Consider the following 19451-nt stretch of genomic DNA (forward strand, 5'->3'; position numbering starts at 1 on the left):
TCTCCACTTCTCCCACCACAGGCTTCTTTATTTCAGTTGAAATGAAGACCTAACAAGTTGATAGCACAGGCGAGGTAGTTTTCCTCCCATTCATTTCTAAAAAGAAAAACCCCCGAACAAGCAACCAAAGTGTCTTTGATAAGGGATATTGTGAGGCCATCATCACTTCACTGAATCTCATGAAGTGCATAATGACACGTGGGAAAGCCAACCACAATCTGTAACCTCATGAAAGAAGTACTTTCTGAATGAAAAAAACACTTTTCAAGCAAAAGAACTGAGGACTACATCTTAAAAGAGCGAAATTAAGTCAGGAAAAAGAAACGCAGGCTGCATCTGGTGTGTTTTATGGGCTTAATATTCTGCCTCCATTAGGAACGCTGCCAAAAATACTTCAAAAAATGTTAAATCAAGTAAAGAGACGATGTGCTTCCTTTGGAAAAATGCTAAAGTGGCATTTAGTAAGACAAAAAAATGAAGAAAGGAGAGAAATATATTTTTCTTACCCTCAATACCACCCAACGGTTTAGACAGGCTCCCTGTGAAGGCCAGCTCTGTGGAGAAGCTACCATGAAGGCTTCTCCAGCTTCATAAAGCTGCTTTATGGCTTCCACTCATCTGCTCTCCCTGTCACCCTCAAAACAAGTGAACTTCAGCTACTTACTCTCTTTTCCTTTCTCTTTGTTTTTTAGCTGCTGAAGTTTCTGCTCTCGGTGCTGCTTTTCCAGCTCCTGCTCCTGTCGGTGCTGCTCCAGCTTCCTCTGGTGCTCCAAAAGCTCCTGCTGATGCTTCATTGCCAGCATCTCCTGTTGCTGCTGCAGGACAGAGAAGGGACAAGGGGGGAAAAGAGCAGATTGACACTGTCAGGCTTCCCTGAGGTAAACCAGAAGCTGCTCTCAGGTGACACTCGTGTTGCCTAATTGACAGAAATAGGAAAAATGGCATTTTCCTTGTCCACAGCCTCCTGCACCAAGACTCACAGACACTTTGTGTAGCCTCTTTTCCAGTCCAGGACACATACACACTCCAGGCTCCAGGGCACAGTCTGTTTCCAAGCACAAGCACCCTGTTCAGAAAGCACCTCATTTGAGAAAGGGACAAAAAGCTCCGGCCCAGGCAGGTGCTTCCCCAGCCACTTTGCTGCTGCCCAAAGGTGTGGCTGGGTCCCCACTGCTGCTCCATGAGCCACCTGCTGCCACCACTGCCCTGCTGGAGCCTGTGGGCCTGGGTTCTGTGCTCCAGATCCTGGAGTCAGCACAAACCACCACTCCAGGTGCACCTTCATTTTCTCTCCATCGAGTGTTTTCAGCCAAGCCCCACCAGGACACCTCAATGATGAACTCTCACACATTCACCACGTACAAATCCTGTGCTGAAAGAACATGGTTGATCTCACCAAGTCAGGCCCTCACAGCAAAATATGCAACCATCAAGGCAGGCTTTGCAAGACCAGTTCAGCTCCCTTTGCACATCTGATTTTTTGAATAAGCCTTTAATTATACGACTTTGCACTCTGGTCTCTCCCAAAGTCTTTTTCTCCCTCTGTGTAGATACTGAGAGTTCCCATGGACTGGGACAACTGTAGCTTTTTAACTTCACCCAAGGCTGGTCACCTCCCATCTGCTGTGCAAACCTCACACCCCAAGCTAAATGCAAAAGCACTAAGTGCCTTCTGGGCACGGTCACCACCCATTACTGAGACCAATTATAAAAGAATTGGTTCATTATTAAAAACAATTCCAATCATCTCTCCAGGAAGGGCTCACCCCATCCCTCCTGACTCACACACATGTAGAGGAAGATGTGAGAGACAAGCTCCCTAATTAAAGTCAAGATCTGCAAAGCTTTCATCAGATGTTCAAGACTTGGAAGCACCAAAGGCTCCTTCCCCCATCCATGATGCAAGAGCTTCCTTGGGCCTCCCAAAGCCCAGCACCTAGAAGATGCACATGGACACACCAACCTGCTGGGAAATTTGGGATGGATCCCCCTAGTCCAGAGCATCCTTCTGGGGTCCAGGGGGGATTCTCCCATGAACTGGAGGCTGTGGTTTGATCTGACTGGACTTGGGGTGGTACCTGTCAGTGCTCAGAGAACACCCTGTCTCGACAGCCAGCCTGGAGCAAGCTGAGCTGAGGAAAAGCAGATGACAAATGACAAGTCTCAACAGCTTTGGTGTGACTGGATCTCCACAGGGCTTGCAAAAGGTGCCCCAGTAGAGACCTTCTCATTTTGCACTTTTTTTCCTGCTTATGCTCTTGTTTTTCTTTGTGGTAATGTAGGTTTCTAGTCTCCAACGTTTCAGTCCTGGACAAACTACATACAGGATGCACAGAAAATGATACAATTCCATAGAAAGATGCAAACACATAACGTAAGGGGTACTTTGCAATCTGCCTGGGAAGTCTCCACAGAGGAGTCCTTGCTGCTGCCTCCAAGCAGGCAGGCTGGTGTACAACACCACACCCCAGTGAGCAGAATTTGCAGTGATCACACCTGTTTCCCTTCCTAATTCTGCAGAATTTTATGTCAACAACAACAAAAAAACCCAGACACTAAAAACCTACAAAAGGAAAAAAAAACCCAACAAACAAGCCACAAACTAAAGAAAACTAGTTATTTGTTTTCTAATTAAGCAGCAGCTTCCACTAACACATCCCCATTTGGAGAAAAGAGGATCTCTTCAGACTTCCAACAAGTCCACCACATGGTGGGCTTTTATAACCTAGCCATAGAAAGTATGCAAATGAACAATATTTCATGCACAATATGTTAAAACAGGTTTTGTTATTTTTATGAAATCAGGAGCCTTTTCTCTCCCATCTGCAGTCTCCTAAGCTTTGCAGGCTACGCTTCCTGCAATGGTTTACATACATTAGGAGGCTTTAGAAGGAGCTCTGCTTTCACTGACATCTGGAGTGAAATGGAAATGAAAAGACCAATTTGTATCTGGATGGCTTGGAGAAGTTTCATTAGTGATGTATTGTTCCTGCTGGTTTTGACCCTGCTTTCCCACAAAGCCTGCTCTTAATATAGTTTTCAAATCTTTTCAAAGTTGAAAAAGAACACCTAATAATAATAAAATATTGATTTATAAAAACTGAAGTGACCTCTCCACACAGAGCCCAAGGAAATCACTTTGGTGGTGTCTGCTGGAGCCTCAGAAAACAACTGAAGAAAACCCACTGAAATGCTGTCTCTGAACTGTGGTGGCTTCTTCCTGCAGGAATATTTCTCCACCATTAGGGCTGGAAACAAACCACACAGCCAGGATGGGACGAGTCTCACCCACCTTGGTATGACAGAGCCAGAGGGAACAGAACTACCATATAAAATCCCAGCTTTCTGTGCAAAAAGGCCCTTCTTGGCTTCAAAACACACTTGATGCCAGACTGTGCCGCAGCTTCAGATTTTGGGGGGCTTGCACTTTCATTTTCTGATTGAAAAATGGGGTTTTCTGCAGATGCTTTGTGACAGCAGAGCCACAAGGAGAGGCCCCACTACCAAGGGACAGAAGTAGGAAACAGGAGAACAGCAAAAAAAGCTGTTCTGTGCAGATAATCAAGTGAAGCTATAGAAAAATAGGAGCTTCTGCTTCAGTTCAAGCAATCGAGGCCTATTTCAATAGGCAGCAAGAATTCAGACCCATGTCTGAATTTTTCCCTCTCAACTCTGCTGAGACTCCCCACCTGGAATACTGTGTCCAGTCCTGGGGTCTCCAACACAAGGAGGACATGGAGCTGTTGGAGAGAGTCCAGAGGAGGCCACAAAGATGATGGGAGGGCTGGAGCAGCTCTGCTCTGGAGCCAGGCTGGGAGAGTTGGGGTGTTCAGCCTGGAGAAGAGAAGGCTCCAGGGAGACCTTAGAGCACCTTCCAGTGCCTGAAGGGGCTCCAGGAAAGCTGGGGAGGGGCTTGGGACAAGGGCAGGGAGGGATGGGATGAGAGGGAATGGCTTTAAACTGGAATAGAGGAAATTTAGGTGAAATGTTAGGAAGAAATTCTTGGCTGTGAGGGTGGTGAGACACTGGCCCAGGTTGCCCAGGGAAGCTGTGGCTGCCCCATCCCTGGCAGTGTTGAAGGGCAGGTTGGATGGGGCTTGGAGCAACCTGGTCTAGCAGGAGGTGCCCCTGCCAAGGGCAGGGGGTTGGGACTAGATGATCTTTAAGGTCCATTCCAACTCAAATTCTACAATTCTGTGTGGTCAACCACAGCATGATCTTACGCCCTCCAGCATCACACACTAAACAACTTCTGCCAAGGGAATACCCACCCATTGTGGGCTTGCTCTGCTGCTTAACCTTCCCTTGACTATCTCAGTAGAATTATAAAAAAGTGCCTTTTTTCTTTAAAGGCAAAATGTTTCAGAGCTGCATTTGAGCAGGGCACGATCACCCACACTTGGGTCCCTTGCAGGGTGCCCGAAGTGGGAGCTCAGAAATGTCTCTGGAACTGCAATTCCTGGCACACCAGGACACTTAGGTGGCTCCAATAAGGATTATGAATTACCCAGTGAGGCTGTGCTCACTTCCCACATAACACAGCACATCTCTCCTGCTGGCACGTGAATCGACGCCGACTCCTCGAGCGTTTAATTACCCGAGTGTTAATTGCACGTGGCTGCTTTTTTTTTTTTTCCCCCCAACGGGAATGAAACCTAAATATTTGAGGAACTCCAAGTGATACACCCTGGGGAAAGCCCTTGCAATCTGACTAACTCAGCTCCCCATTTGAGGAGCACACCGTGTGGCAAACACGCCCGCTGTACAGCGAAGGAACATCTGAATCAGGTGTTCTTGCCAAAATCAATATTTGTCAATATGCATAACTATGGGGATTCCTGCATATGTTTAATGTCACTGCTGCCACTATTTATGAAAAAGGCACAAATGCTCAACTGTACCTGTAAGTTAGTGCTGCTGGTGCTCCTCACATATTAATGTTAATGAATGGAATAAGGAGAATGTAGAGCATTTCCAGGTATTTATCAGGTGGGACGACTCAGCAGGGCAGTGAACGTTGCCATCCTATTCCTCTGCCATCTTCAGCAGAACAGGGACTGACACTTGTCATTACAAGTGAAAAAGCAGTGCCCCAAAATCTTCCAAGAAGGCAGGCAGGGCCCTACCAGGGAGCTCGTGGTGCTGCCAGCAAAGATCTCATTTACCAGAGAGAACCAGGACGCAGTTCAGGGAGACCCCTTGCACGGAGCCTTGCACAACCACTCCTTGGTTTGCTAGGTGAGCAGCAAGAATGTAGGTCCTTCCTGCATCCCAGTACCTTGCACACACTACCTTATTCTTCCCCCAAAAGCCAGGCACTGCTCCCTGCCCACGCTCCTCTGCTTCTTCCTTCCCAGACAACCATAATTTTAAAGGTGCTTCTGTCATTGACTTCACATGCTGCTGCGGGAGATCTGATTAAAATCTGCAAAGCAGGAGAAGTTTTGAAGCTTAAGACTATGGCTCCTAAGGTTTTTATAATATGTATTTGGAATAGCTTAATGCAATTAGTGGAAGACAGTGAGAAGCTATCTGAACCCAGACAGCTCACTCTTACTCACGCAGGTAATCCCACATGCCAGTCTGGGTGAACAAGAGTTGGCATATTTATTGCTGATAAATGTTTCCTGTGATCCAAAGCAGCTTAGTGCTATGGCCAAGTCCTAACTTGGATCTCAATCTGTGCCTGAGATCACCTACTGAAGGTGCTCCAGCCTGGTGGGACATCAACCAAAGCACTTCTGCTGCTCTTTGGATTTGTAGGCGATTCCTACTTCTTCCCAGCACAAGGCAGCTAGGTTAAGAAGAAACATGGATGAAAAGGTAGCCTGATTCTCCACCTCTGGGTCCAAATTCCTCCTCACACACACACATGGTTTCCACCTCAGACCAAGGTCATGCTGGCATAATCCAGCCTGTCATAAGAAGGCTGCAGTCTGAGGGTCTCTTCCAGGCAAGCTCAGAGACTCTGTACAATTACTTCACCTGCCACCCCTGAACAAGAGGTTGGTCTCTGATGGAGGTGATAGCTTCAAAGAAGTTGTAAGGATATAGAAGTAAAATATTAGCTTCAAAACTGACACCTTAATACCGGGCAAGACCAAAAAAAACCTCTCAAGCAGATGTTCTCAGCACCCCCTGAACTTAAGGGCTGAGTTAAGGTGTGATGACCCAGTGAGTGATGACCCAGAGAGCTTCATGGAATTGTCCTCTCACCAGGCAGACAAGCAAGGCTGGGGCTTTGGTGCAAACACTGGCTTTAGGGCAAATCATCTGCCATCTGCTTTGGCAAAATTCTACAGTTTCTGAGGGTTGAAACAGGTATTTAAAAGGCTCTGGAGCTCAGATTCTACAAAAATAAAGTAAAAGTGTAGGTGATGATCAAGAAAGAACTTGCCAAGATACACACACACATCAAATCACAGCCCCCCCAGCCAAAACCAAATTAGCATACAGGTGGAAGCAAAGCATGGATTTTGATACATTTCTGGGAGAAGTGTTGTACTGGGTTATTTCAGGGCCATGTCAAACGTTCCTTTGGCTGGACTCTCTCTGCTTCATCTTCTCCCCATCCTGTTTACCCAAGTCTCAGGCTGTAGCTCCAGTTTCAGGATTCTCTCGCTTGGCTCCATCCCAGCATGTTTCAGCTATCTCCTGGAGCACCAGAGGGCAGTCAGAATTACTCGGGGAGACAGGGGGGGAAATTGAGGTTTTCAGCAGAAGCCAAGAGACAAAAATCTGAAAGCACAGCTCAGAAGAATGATTGTCTATCATCTCTTTTCTTGGACACATCTGCAGCTGAATGTATATTCGGCACGTCCCCTCCCAGCTCCCAGGCAGGCCCGTGCCAGAACATCCCGTGGCCAGCACCTCTTTGCTAGGCAGGGAAAAGATCCTTCCCAGTCAACAGCTTCCTGGGCTAGAGACTGATCTTGGTGAGACATATCCTGCTGAGAATATTCCTGGCCTAACAGCAGGATTCACTCATGCCCTGATTCTCTGCGTGTTCCCTGAGACTACTTCAAATCGATTTGATCGAGTTCAAAAATAAGATAAAGTTGGAGCTGAAAATTCAGAGGTGTGAACTGCAAGATATTCCTTCTTCTGCTGTTTATTTTGAAATTCCAAATTGACTAGAGACCATAAGGCTTCCAGCTTTAAAAATATAAATCACTGTACCCCACACACATTTTACTGGGAGAGAAATTCATGCTTATAAAGGACGAAACAAGAGAAGTTTGATCACTTCAAAAGCTGTCTGGACTCCACAGAAAAAGTGAACATGTGCTCCCCCCAAAAAAAGATCTGTATCTGTTTGTCAGCCAGCAAACTCTGCCATTTACGTCAGACTTTCAGCCTTCAGAATACCCAGAAGCCACCCAATTTAAATCCCACTTCAGGAGATTAAGGAAAAGAAAACGCACTGGGTGAACGGCTCTTCTTTGGCTTCACCAAAGGAACATGGAGCAGCCAAGCTCAGGGGGCAACAGGGCTTGTAGCCCCCAACACTGACAGCTCAGAAAATATTCTGCTGGAAGGTTCTGAACCTCTACACCAAAGAGACTTCATGTTCACTGACTGCAGCGAGACCTGTGACTTCACTTTGTGACTGAGGCTTTTGCATCTCAAACTCTGGTTTATGCATCTCAAGCCTGAAAAAAATCTACAGTTCTCATTCTGCTCCTTCCATCCTGCAAACTCTGGCCCATCTCAAAAGAGGTTAAAAGGACACACACTGCTTCTACCTGTTTTAAAGAAGGTCTGGAAGGACCAGTGCAGACAACCCTCCTGGCTGAGCAATCCAGCTGCAGTCCATAAACCACCAGTGCCAGACAGGAAGGTGCCCCAATTAACCCAGTCTGTTGCATGATTTCTTCAACCAAGAGATGGGGCTTACAGCTGTCCAAGCTGCTGGAAGAATTTATTGACATACCAACCCCTTTATGTGCAGATTTGTCCTCACCTTTCTTGGAAAAGATCTTGACTTTGAGGCTGAGGGAAGTCACTCCCCAACCCTTCAAAGAAGGCAAACACTCTGACCTTACAGAAGTTTTCCCCAGGCAGTAAACCCAGGGTTACTTCCACCAGAAGGTAAGTTCTGCAGGATCCAGGTCTAAGTCTTAAGTGTCAGCTCCATGTACCAGAAAAATGGGGGGAGGTCACTAAAAGAGAAGAGGAAGCCATCTAGAAATAGCAAGAGAGCACAGTACAACACACTCAAGCAGTAACAAGGCACAAAATGTTCAGTCTGGGTTGTGTTTTTTTTTTCACCACTGCAGTTTTCTAGGATGAATAATCCTATCATGTCAGGATACAGACAGAGGCAGACACCTGGTATCTCCAGGCTTTTCAAGTTTCTCTTGAAGAGGATGCAGGCTGTGAGGAACAGAAGAGAGGCACAGAAGTGAGGGGAGAGAGTCCCTCTGCACCAGCTGCTGCAGGCAGGAAGGATGGAGCAGACCTGCTCAGCCACGGGAGTCAGGACACAAGGATGTCAAATGGAAGTTTGCACTTCCAGAGTCCAACACAGGGAGCAGGACACAGGGGGATGTTTTGCAGGAACCAAGGTGGCACCTTCACTGTCCCCAGCCCAGGGGTCCAGGCAAGGTGCCACCCAACAGAGCTGCAAGGGAGAAGATGACACCAACCTCATCAGCAGATTTGAAACAAGCACATTTTTTTCCCCATGAAGCAGGAATTGGCACAGAAAGGCCACAAAACAACCAAGTTCTGGGCACCTACCCTGAAAGCAGCCACACTTAAAAGCCAATGGAATGAGTGCCCAGTGAGCTATCCTGCAAGCAAACCTGTCACTCCAAGGGCAGGTGGCTCCAAATGAAAGCAAAGAGCAGTTTCCCACTGTAGCATCAACACGACACACAATAAGTGTAGATATCATTGGAAAAAACCCCTACATTTTTCCTTACAGCATTGCAAAATCTGGCTGGAAGGTTCCCTGCAAGGCTTCTGCCTTCCAAAGTAAAAACCAAGGAATGGCCAGAGAGTTTCATCCCACATCTCCAAAGAAGGGGCTAACACCTTGGATGTGTTACCACCTCTCAACCAGGGCTTGGAAGCTGCACTGATGGAAATAAAAGTCATTTGAAACCAGAAAAAAATAACAAGACCATCTCCACAGGCTTTATCTGAATGTTGAGATATAAATATATATACATATAAAGTCAATGTCTGAAAACATTCCACGTATTTTTATTTATTGGCATAAAGCCACGAAGCAGCCCAGCACACTGTTTAACACAGGCAATTGCTGTGTTGATAGAAAACAATTCCAGAATCACCTCCTCAGCAAACACTGTTCCAAAGCTGCTGACACACAGAGCCATGACTCCTCTGGCCATGCAGGACATGTACAGCCCAGAACTCCCTCTGCTCCTGATGCACATAAATACTCTTCTCTCAGCTGCTGGGAAAGGCAGGAATAGCAGTGCAGGGCAAGATGAACATCTCTGCTTGCCTCTAGGTTAGGACTTCAGGTCCAGGAGGAGCTGTGAGGCTCGGCTGCTTGCCTGTGGTGCTGCCCCATCACTGTCAGGACTCTCCTGGTGTCTGCTGTCATGTGCTAACACTGACGTGCGTCAGCATCCTGGAGAAGTTTCCTGCTCCAGCTATAAAACAGCCAGAGCTGGGAAGAGCCCCGTTCCGAGCTGGGGCAGCCCAGGGGAGGGAGAGATTAACCACATTCCCCACCACCTCCTCCGCTGAGCTCACACCGCCCGAGGTGCCTCCAGCCCTGCCAGAGCGAGGATCCTGCCCCTCTTCAATCATCTCACTCCAGCCCTTGACCAGAAGGCAAATGGAAAAGCTTTTTGGGAACTTCCAGCTGATCTTGGCCGGGAACGAGTGACTCACGAAGGAAAAAATTTACTGCTGATTCCTTTGCAATCAAAGGTCAAGCAAAGCTCACGCTGGGACCTGCAGAGGAGCCTTTCCACCGTCTCACCGGCAACGGCCTGGGCGCCAGGCTCCTTATTCCATCCTTCTTTTTGTTTAGGAAAGCAGATTGGAAGGCAATAAATATTGTCACCCATCTGGTGAGGCAGTGTGGAAAACCCATCAGGCTGAAGGTAAGTGGCTAGAGGAGCAGAGCCCTGGCCTCTGCCTCCGGGCAGCCCCCAGCAGCCTCTGGTGCTCCTCAGCTCCCTTTCCAGCACCACTTTGGGATGGCGAGTTTCAGCAAGCTGCAAAGTCGTGCTGTAGTTGTGAAAGACAGTTTTCTCTATTCCCATATGGTGTGAAGGCTTCATAAGGCTCAGCTTATTTCCCCTAAACATGTCAGGGGTTTCTCGTTACTCCCCACGTGCGACGATCCCGCTCCCTCCGCGCGCCCAGCTCTAACTGCATCCCTTGTACTTCCCTTCCACAAATATTATTGCACCCATAGCCTGGCTCAACAAGCTGCACAGTTCTCCTGGAATTTGCCACCTTGATATGGGGGCTATTTCTTCCAAAATACAATGCCTATGAAAGCTGCTCAGTGGGGAGGAATGGCAGGGGCAGCCAGGGCTGCAACCACCCAGTCCTCTCCTGTCGTGCGACGTCGGGTGATGAAAACTGGGCTGCTGAAATACAACTAAGTTCTGGAAAATGCCCAGTCTTTCAGATTTCAACAGGAAAAAGTTACCTACTTGAACAGAAAAGCAAGAAAGACGTGCATTTTCTGAGCCAAACTGCATTTACTTAGGATGTTTCTTATACTAGTGCTTTGTTTGGGAGGTAGGAGATACTTCCCCCCTGTCTTAATTCGCATCGAGTCAGAACAGCTCCTCTGTTCACACTGAAGGAATAAAAGAAAAACACAGAATGTGATTCCTGTTGGACCACTGAAGATTTCAAACATTTTAAATAAGCTCTTTAAAATTTTGAAGGTGCTGTTGGCTGTAACTTAGCAATGCTGGCTCTACAGATGTCTGTCCAAAGCAGAGTTCCCCATCCCCCCTTTGGCTCCAAGAGCTCCTTCAGAAATGCATCAAAAATGTGGATTTTTTTTACTCTTAGCAGCAGATGCCCAACCACTGAATTCCTGTTGACAAAACTATTCAACATGTATAAGTGGAAGAGTGCAACTGTACTTGAACCTGAGCATCTTGCTGAAAGAAGGAATCAATGAAATGTTTGCTCTGAATAAGTAACTGTGCCCAGACACTGCTCTGCTATATCCAAAACTATGCTTACAATCTAGGAATTGTGAGCAAAAGACTCAGAAACAGACAGGATAAAGCACAGCAACTGCTGCTCAAGTACACAACTTGTTGATTCAAATGGTGGATGTCAGGCTGCAAGGAAAAAAGCCAAATCAATTGATTCCAGATAGTGCACAGTATGCAAAACCCAGGAAGATGCAGAAAGTCATTCTGCTTTGCAGAAATAGTTTACAGAGTCATTACAGGATTTAAGATTTGGTTAACAAAGGCCCTGATCACCTCCAAGGAATCCAGTGCCTGGGAGAAAGTAAAAAACCTGCCATTTTGTTCAACATCAGAATAGGTTTAGAGCTTTGATGTTTGCAGCTTTAAGTTTTGGGTTGTTTCATAAGATTTTGAGGTTGTTGTGATGCTGAAAATTCTAACCAAACTGCAGGAGCTCTGAATTTTTGGAAAGGAAGGTTGTGAGATCACTTCAAGAAGGATATTGAGGTGCTGGAGCAGGTCCAGAGGACAGCAACAAGGCTGGTGAAAGGACTAGAGGGAAAGTCTTGCAGGGATAGGCTGAGGGAGCTGGGGTTGTTTAGTCTGGAGGACACTCAGGGGACACCTTCTCACTCTCTTCATTTCCCTGAAGGGAGGTTGTAGTCAAGTGAGGACTGGGCTCTTTTTGCAGGCAACAACACAAGAGGGCTTGGCCTGAAGCTGCTCCAGGGGAGGTTTATGTTGGATATTAGGAAGTACTTCCTCACAGAGAGGGTGGTTAGACATTGGAATGGACATCCCAGGGAAGTGGTGGAAGCACCATCCCTGGATGTGTTCAAGGAAAGGCTGGCACCTGGTGCCATAGTCTAGCTGATGTGGTGGTGTCAGGTCATAGGCTGGACTTGATGATCTTACAGTTCTTTTCCAGCCTGGGTGATTCTGTGAAGATGCAGAATCACAGGGCATTAGCTGCTGAAAGCTTCTGAATCAAAACCCACCAATGTTGAGGAAGAAGGTGACCAAGAACCAGCTCCAATGCATCAGGAAGGCACGCTGCAAGCACACTCTTGTCTTTACACATAATATTAACCAACAGAAAGCTGGGTAGGTTTAGGTTCCCGAGCCTTTTCTTAGCCAAAGTGAGACTTGACGTCCACCCAAGGAAGAAACTTGACCATAAAAAATTTGCTAAAAGCAATGGACTTGTGACTGTATCATTAGGATGCCATAAGCTCAGGCCAGGAAACACTTTCAGCTGGAGAATCCCACAACGACGTGGCTCTGTCTAAACAACTTCTGCATATTGAACAGTTTGCTTTGGAGGCAGAGGGCTGATTAAATTCCTGATCTCATCAGTGATGCCATAAAACGGAGCTCTCAAGAAGGATGTCAAGGAATTTGCTGCTTTCTTCATGGATTTTGTCAATGCTTGAGTAAACAGCCAAGATGACAGACTGCATCCTCACTGCTGCTCCTCCCCAAGCCAGAGCTCAGCCCAGCAGGAACACATCTGCTTAGATCTTTCCCAAAACCTGGAAGTTTTCATGCCCGTGGCAGTAAGAGAAGAGAAGCAGTAGAAGCATCTCCTTGATCCAATGTAGGTGCAAGAGCCAGCCCTCCCTTGCACACGTGTCCTGCAGACACATGGGTCCTGCAGACACACCTGGAGCAGCTGCTTAAAAAAAATTCTATGCCTGAATTCCTCCCAAAAAGAGCTTTGCATCTTCATTTCAGTCTGTTTCTATACTAAATGTCACCGTGTGCTTCACTTAGACAGGATACGAGCTTTTAGTTGCCTTTAATATCCCCCCTACTTTTTTCATGGGCCCATAAAGAAGCTGAACAGCTCAAAGCCCAAAATACAAGGTTATAAACTTTAGTTCTCTGGGCAAAGTAACAGCAGCCCTGCACCTCCAGTCACTGCACTGAACACAGCTGCCAGCTGGTTTCATCTGAGAGTCATCTGAACATGGGCTGACTTATGAACACAAATGTAAGGAGTGAGTTTTCCCCCAAAAAAGTGCATGATGATGACATATTAGTGTACTGCTTTGTTGGGTTTGGGGGGTTTTTGTAGGGGAGGTATCATGGGGTTTATTTCAATACTGTGCTGGTTTATTTTTAAAGCAATCCTGGGCATGGTGACACATTTACTACTATGGGAGATCACCTTGCAGGTCATCCTTTTTCACACAGGATTATCTCGTGCCTATTTTAAGTTTTGGATCTAGGCAAGCTTACACATTCAGAGGAAGAACTTCATTACCTAATGGTCTAGATATACTGTGCTAACTGGCTTCTCAAAATTAGATCTTGACTTCCTTCTGAAGCAGACTTCTACCAGATTCAGTCACAGCTTTAACATAAATGAGAGCAACTGTGTTCCTATTATCAGTGTTAGAGCTTGTCCAATCGAATGACCCTTTTAATAGGAAAATATCTAAGGGCACATGCAATTAGAAGAATTAGGAGAATATTTGCTACAGCATTTCTCATCCTTTCCTTTTGAATGTACTACATGAATCACAGATGCTGTAGCTGTTCTTGTGCTATTCCTGCACAAACGTGTACATTTAAACACGTGTATCCATAACTACATACATCTACACACCTAGATACACTTATTATCCATGCATGCAACTGCATACATCAAGGTATTTACATGCATGCACCTCCCCACACCTTTGTCCTGAAGAGAGCACAGAAGACCCCCTAAGGCCACAGGTGTTTGCTGCTAATCAACCTTCAAACAACAAGTGTTCCTGCAAACCCAGGCTCATACCTATGTTTGAAAACTCTGTAAATAACACACCATTAACTTTTAATCCTGCCTTCTCCACTCTGACGTGTATTTTGTATTCCAGTGGCAGTTACATAAGGTTGAACTGAGGTTGCTTTTTAATATTACATTAAAGCTATTTATCATGTGTGGTGCTAATCCCCCTTTGAAAAGGGAGCATGGTAGCAAGTGGGAAAGCTTCCGTTGCCACGGCAACAGTCTAGCACTGTGAAATATTTATATAATGTCTAATGTTTCCACTCTGCAACAACCATCTTCTGAACTGTCCTTCCCACTTATCCCACATGTTATGTTCCCTCTCTCCATCCTGTGCGATGCAGCGGCCCGAGGCCGGTGCCTGACTTGGACCCTGGGCCTCTGGAAAACCTCCTGCTCTGCAGACCAACCTGCACCCTGTGTGTCCATGAGATGGACAAATGCATCTATCTGCCTTTCCTGCTCCTGCTGAGACACTAAGGTCCAAATATGTGGTTTGCAAGTGTCTGGTTTACATACCGTTCTACTCCCAAATATCTAACATCAGTAACGTCAAAGCCCTCCTGGGGAGTGAAATTCCACTAGAACTTCCCAAATCCAGGGAAAGCAAGCTGCCTGCTGGCAGTGGGGCACAGCACTTCTGCATACATGCAGATGGGTGGATGACATTCAACGTGACACCAGCTCACCTTGCTCCCTCTCCTCCACCCTATTCCCCTTTAAATCCTGGTGCTCTCATCCCTTTACAAAAGATTAACAGGCCAGCACAGGATAGAATCCTACTAATCATTTGGAAAAACCTTTGAGCCCATCAAGTCCAACCACTGACCCAGCACTGCCAAGGCCACCACTAACCCATGTCCCTCAGCACCACATCTACAGGGCTTTGAAACCCCTCCAGGGATGGGGACTGCCCTGAGCATCCCGGGCCAGGGCCTGACAACTTTTTCCAGGAAGAAATTGTTCCCAAGATCCAATCTAAACCTCCCCTGGCACAACTGGAGGCCGTTTGCTCCAGTTCTATCACTTGTAACTTTGGAGAATGTCCACCCTCAAAACAAATTGGTGGGGAGGGGGATCCTGTCACAGCCCACTTACCTTGATGTGCTCGTGCAGCTGAGCCTCGTGCTGCCGGGAGAGCTGCTCGTGCTGCCGCTGGAACTCGGCGATGAGGATCTGTCTCTGGATCTGCTGCTTCTGCTTGAGTGCCAGGAGCTCCTGCTGGAGCTGCTGTTCCCGCAGCGTGGGCTCCGTCACGGGCATGGAAAACTGGTGGTCCAAGCGCAGGTCCATGGGGACTGAAGTTGGTGCAACTTGCAAGGGCAGTGCTGTGGTCACATCAACTACAAGATGAAAACACAACAGCAGAGTTCGATGTATCCTCGTTCACACAGGGATCTAGTTTTTATAGTGCCCAGCAAAGACCTTGAGGATCCATGGACTGAACCAAGAACAGCACCAATAAACTCACACCACTTATGAAGTGCTAATAAAGCACTCCAGGAATTCATTTTCCTCCAACCACCACCTCCTACAAATCTGTGCTTTCTCTAAAAGCAAAGACTTCAACACATCACACGGGACCCTTCTTGATACCCTTTGATATTCAAAACACATCTCCTTTCCACTCCTCAAACACCACTCGAGATGAGAAGGATAAAGATTAATCTCAAGACTTCACAGAAAGGATCAATATTGACTTACAATGGGTCAACTGAAGGGACTCTATGGTCAGGAACATGAGGGTCTCCTTTAAAAAACTTGGGCAGGAAAACATTAGGTGCTGTATCCTTCATAACCAGCTTTGGGAAGGAGCTTAGCCCTAAGCATCTAAGAAAAATTAAGTGCTTCAGTGACAGACTTCAGTGACATCTGACTGGGATCCTGCAGAGCAGGAGCACTGGGAAGCAGATGCCCAAATGGTGGCCGAGCCAAGTCTTGCCTCCATCCCTCAAACTCCAAGTGGGACAAACCAAGACTGAAGAAAAGTAACCTGTACTAAGAGGACGTGCTTCACCCAGCTTCAGCCTAAGAGGTGCACAGAAAAACTATCACCTTGATCATCTGTGTAGCAACGTGGAGTTCTTTGCTTACACAGAAAGCATCTCCCTGAAGATGAGAAGCTTGTTGTAAAAAAGGGCAGCAACAGAACTCTACAAAAAAACCCCACCTTTGCAGTAACTGAGCTCAGCTTGTTTCTCCTAAAATCCTATGAACAACTAGAAATTGCTAAACTCTACTTGAATGACAGTTCTGCATTTCACATGTACTCTGTGCAACATGTAATGCCTTTGTCTACAGGGCAATCACTCAATAACTCTTCTGATACCTTTCAGTGAACATCACCTGCAGAACAGAAGAGGATAACCCTCAAAGACCACCTGGAGTCAACTGTGAAGTATTCAAAATGCTTGAGGACACTGTGCTAAATGCAGCACATGGCCCTGGTCACACGAGCCACTTCACTGTCACCTTTCTGTGCCATCCCCCAGAGAGAACCAGACCAATACTTGGCACATGCCCACACACAACACTGCAAACTCTTATCAGAACATCAGTATTAGCCATTCCAGGGGAAGAGTTTTAATAGGATTTTCTCCAAAATGCTATCCTGTTGTTTATTTTTGCCAGTAATTAAGAAATGCATTAGTGGATGCTGGTGAAATCTGAAGCTAAATGAAGCACAGAGGCACAGAAAGTGAAAATTAATTTTAAAAGGAGTGGAATAATTCAGAGAAATCTGCAATGCTTTGTAAATTGGCCCCATGTATTCCCCTGATGCCAAGGACAAGGCTACAATGCAGGGACAGGAGGACTGGAGAGGTTAACTCCACCTTACACAGCAGCTTCTGGGAAAGGAGGATATTGAGCAAAGTGGTGGGGTTTTAAAAAGCACATCCAGGCCAATGCTGCTGGAGCCAGAGACAGAAAGAAGGTGATCATCGTGAACTAAGAGATGAATGCAGAAACTCTCCTCACTCTACACAAAACCATTTTCAGGGAGAACATCATTACTTCTCCAAAAGCAGAGACGTGCAGGAAATGGAAAGCAAAGTGAAAAAAACACCACTGTCTTTACTTGAAAATAAACACATAAAAAAGAGGGAGGAGGGCATTACAGAGACAGGATTATGTGAGTTGAGTTTCTTAGCATTTCTGAAGAAGTTTTGGGGTTTTTTTTGAGGCTTTGTGCAGCCTGGTACAGTGGCAGGGTTCCCTGCTCATAGCAGGGAGGTTAGAACCTGATGATCTTCAAGGTCCCTTCCAACCTTCACCATTCTGTGACTCTGTAAGAGGGGCCATGGTTTCTTGCACCCCACTGCTGGTTGTTGTTCCTCCAGAAACCCCGGGTGCCCAGGCCCTCCTTGGAGGCTGGGAAAGCAACACTGCCCACCAAGCCTGGGGCTGCAGCAGACACCCTGTGTCCCACCACTCTGTCCCTCCTGCCCAACACCCATGGGGAGCAGGGGCCACCTGTCACACCTGACCACCCCAAAGCAGGCACAGCAGGAGCGCAGCAGCATCCAAGAGGAGCTGCTTCCCCCTCCCAACACCCAGTTGGTGCTGGGGAGGAGGAGACCTTTTTTCTTTTTTTTTTAATGGAAACATTTTCTGCAAAAGGTCACATTACTGGAAGTGTTGCTATTTTTCAACCCACAAACTCTTCCCTCCACTTCCCTATTGTTTTCCTTCCTGTGGCCTTTTCCCCGCTCCCCTCTCTCTCCCCCGCAGCTCTGGAGCTGGGATTCCTCACCGTGGGTCACCAGCCACAGCCCAGGGTTCTGGGACAATGCCAGGCTGTTGCCTACAGAGAACCATTCAAACCCACCTAAAAACCATGTGCCTAAGCCCTCCTTGGGAACAGTCGATGCTGTCCCCATGTGGTCGGTACCGTGGTCAGGCCCTTCCCATTCCTGCCCACGGAGCATCCCTATGGCAACTGCTGCACAGAAAAAACCCTCATCCGCTTTCCCTGCAGGCAAGTGGGAGCTGTCAGCTCAGAGCCAGCCCTGCCAAGGCTCTCTCCTTTCATGGACTATCACTTCAGAAGCTTCTCATCCCAAAAGTGGTGCTTTAAATTAGATCCAGGATGTGAGAGCGACAGAAGACGTTCTGGGTTCCTCCCGCATGGCTCGAGGACAAACAACCCTTCAACAGGCCTGTCTAGATGGTACCTGCCCCAGCAGCACGTTGTACAGGGCAGGAGGTGCAATCTGAAACCACTTGGTGTCCCAAGGACTGTGGGAAACAGGATGTGAACTGGGAAGGTAAGAGCAGTTTCCATGCCAGCAAAAATCCCAGTACTATGTTAGATGCATATGAAGAATGGGGAGAGATGGATCAACAAAACCAACAATAGGCTCTTGCAAATTAACACTTATTTGTACAAAACAAACACATAAAACCCCCCAAAAGCAATGCACCTTCAAGAATATGATGCACCATAGCTATAAAAAATAATCCAATTTAACTATCTACGTATGGATATTATTTCCTGAGTGTTACTAACGTAATTACTGTACATTATGGAAGATGCACAGCACCTACTCCTGGAATAGCAGGAGTATTATCAGGTGGCAAATCCAGGGGAAGTCCATGGGCTGAAGCACCGTTTCACCAGGGCCAGCAGCTGCCCAGCATGAATTAGATCCACCACTGAAAGAAGCCAAGACAGACTCACACAACTCAGCTCAGTCTTACCCACTGAATCAAACCTGTAGTGATTGGTGTCCTTTCACCAGTGAGGACAGTGATAGGACATGGATTAAAGGTTTTAAACTGAAAGAGGGGAGATTTAGGTTGGACATCAGGAAGAAGTTCTTCATCATGAGGGTAGGAAGGCACTAGCACACGTTGCCCAGGGAGGTTGTGGAAGCCCCCTCCCTGGAGGTGTTCAAGGCCAGGCTGCATGAGGCTTGTGCAACCTGGGCTGGTGGGAGGTGTCACGGCAGGGAGCTTGGAACACGATGATCTTTAAGGCCACTTCTGACCTTAACCATTCTATGATCACCCCACCATAAGGCCACAGACACACCTGACCCTCAGCAACACACAGGATCCACATGGGAATGATGTCAAGGCAAGCTCTGAACACAGACATGAGCACAGCATAACTGCACCTCTTCCACTACTGCCCTCCCTCCCGAATTGATGGGCAAACACCCCAGAGCTCCAAAACTCCTCAGAGATAAACTTGAGGATGATTTAATGCAACTTCATAGCCCCCAAGGCTCCAGGACAGCTCGAAACAGTTAATTCTAGAGGATCAAACCCAATGAGTCAGTAAAGCAAACAGTGCAGCGGGCTTTGTGAATCACAAGCCTTTTAAACACATTTGACTATTTTTACGTCCAGCCGAAGATTGATGAGCACCTGGCAACAACACTTCCCATCTTTTACCCACGTGGACTAAAGGTCAAGCATTACCAACACAGAGGTAGCAGTCACTTGCTCCCTCCTTACCCAGTCTCCACGTAAATCTGTTTGTCTCCACTGCAGCTCACTGAATTCGTCACCGCTTATTTCCC

General features: G+C 47.0%; 1 protein-coding gene across 1 annotated transcript in view; it reads right to left on the reverse strand.

Annotated features, from left to right (window-relative positions):
- The window catches only part of HDAC4 (histone deacetylase 4), a 150629-nt gene that overhangs the window by 102883 nt on the left and 28295 nt on the right, over positions 1–19451 (reverse strand). Inside the window, 2 exon segments of the mRNA XM_010004706.1 lie at positions 665–815; positions 15022–15266. Of these exon segments, the coding sequence (XP_010003008.1) occupies positions 665–815; positions 15022–15266 (396 nt within the window).

The sequence above is a fragment of the Chaetura pelagica genome, unplaced genomic scaffold (assembly GCF_000747805.2).
Source record: "Chaetura pelagica isolate M959 unplaced genomic scaffold, ChaPel_1.0 scaffold89, whole genome shotgun sequence".
NCBI classification, from domain to species: Eukaryota; Metazoa; Chordata; class Aves; order Apodiformes; family Apodidae; genus Chaetura; species Chaetura pelagica.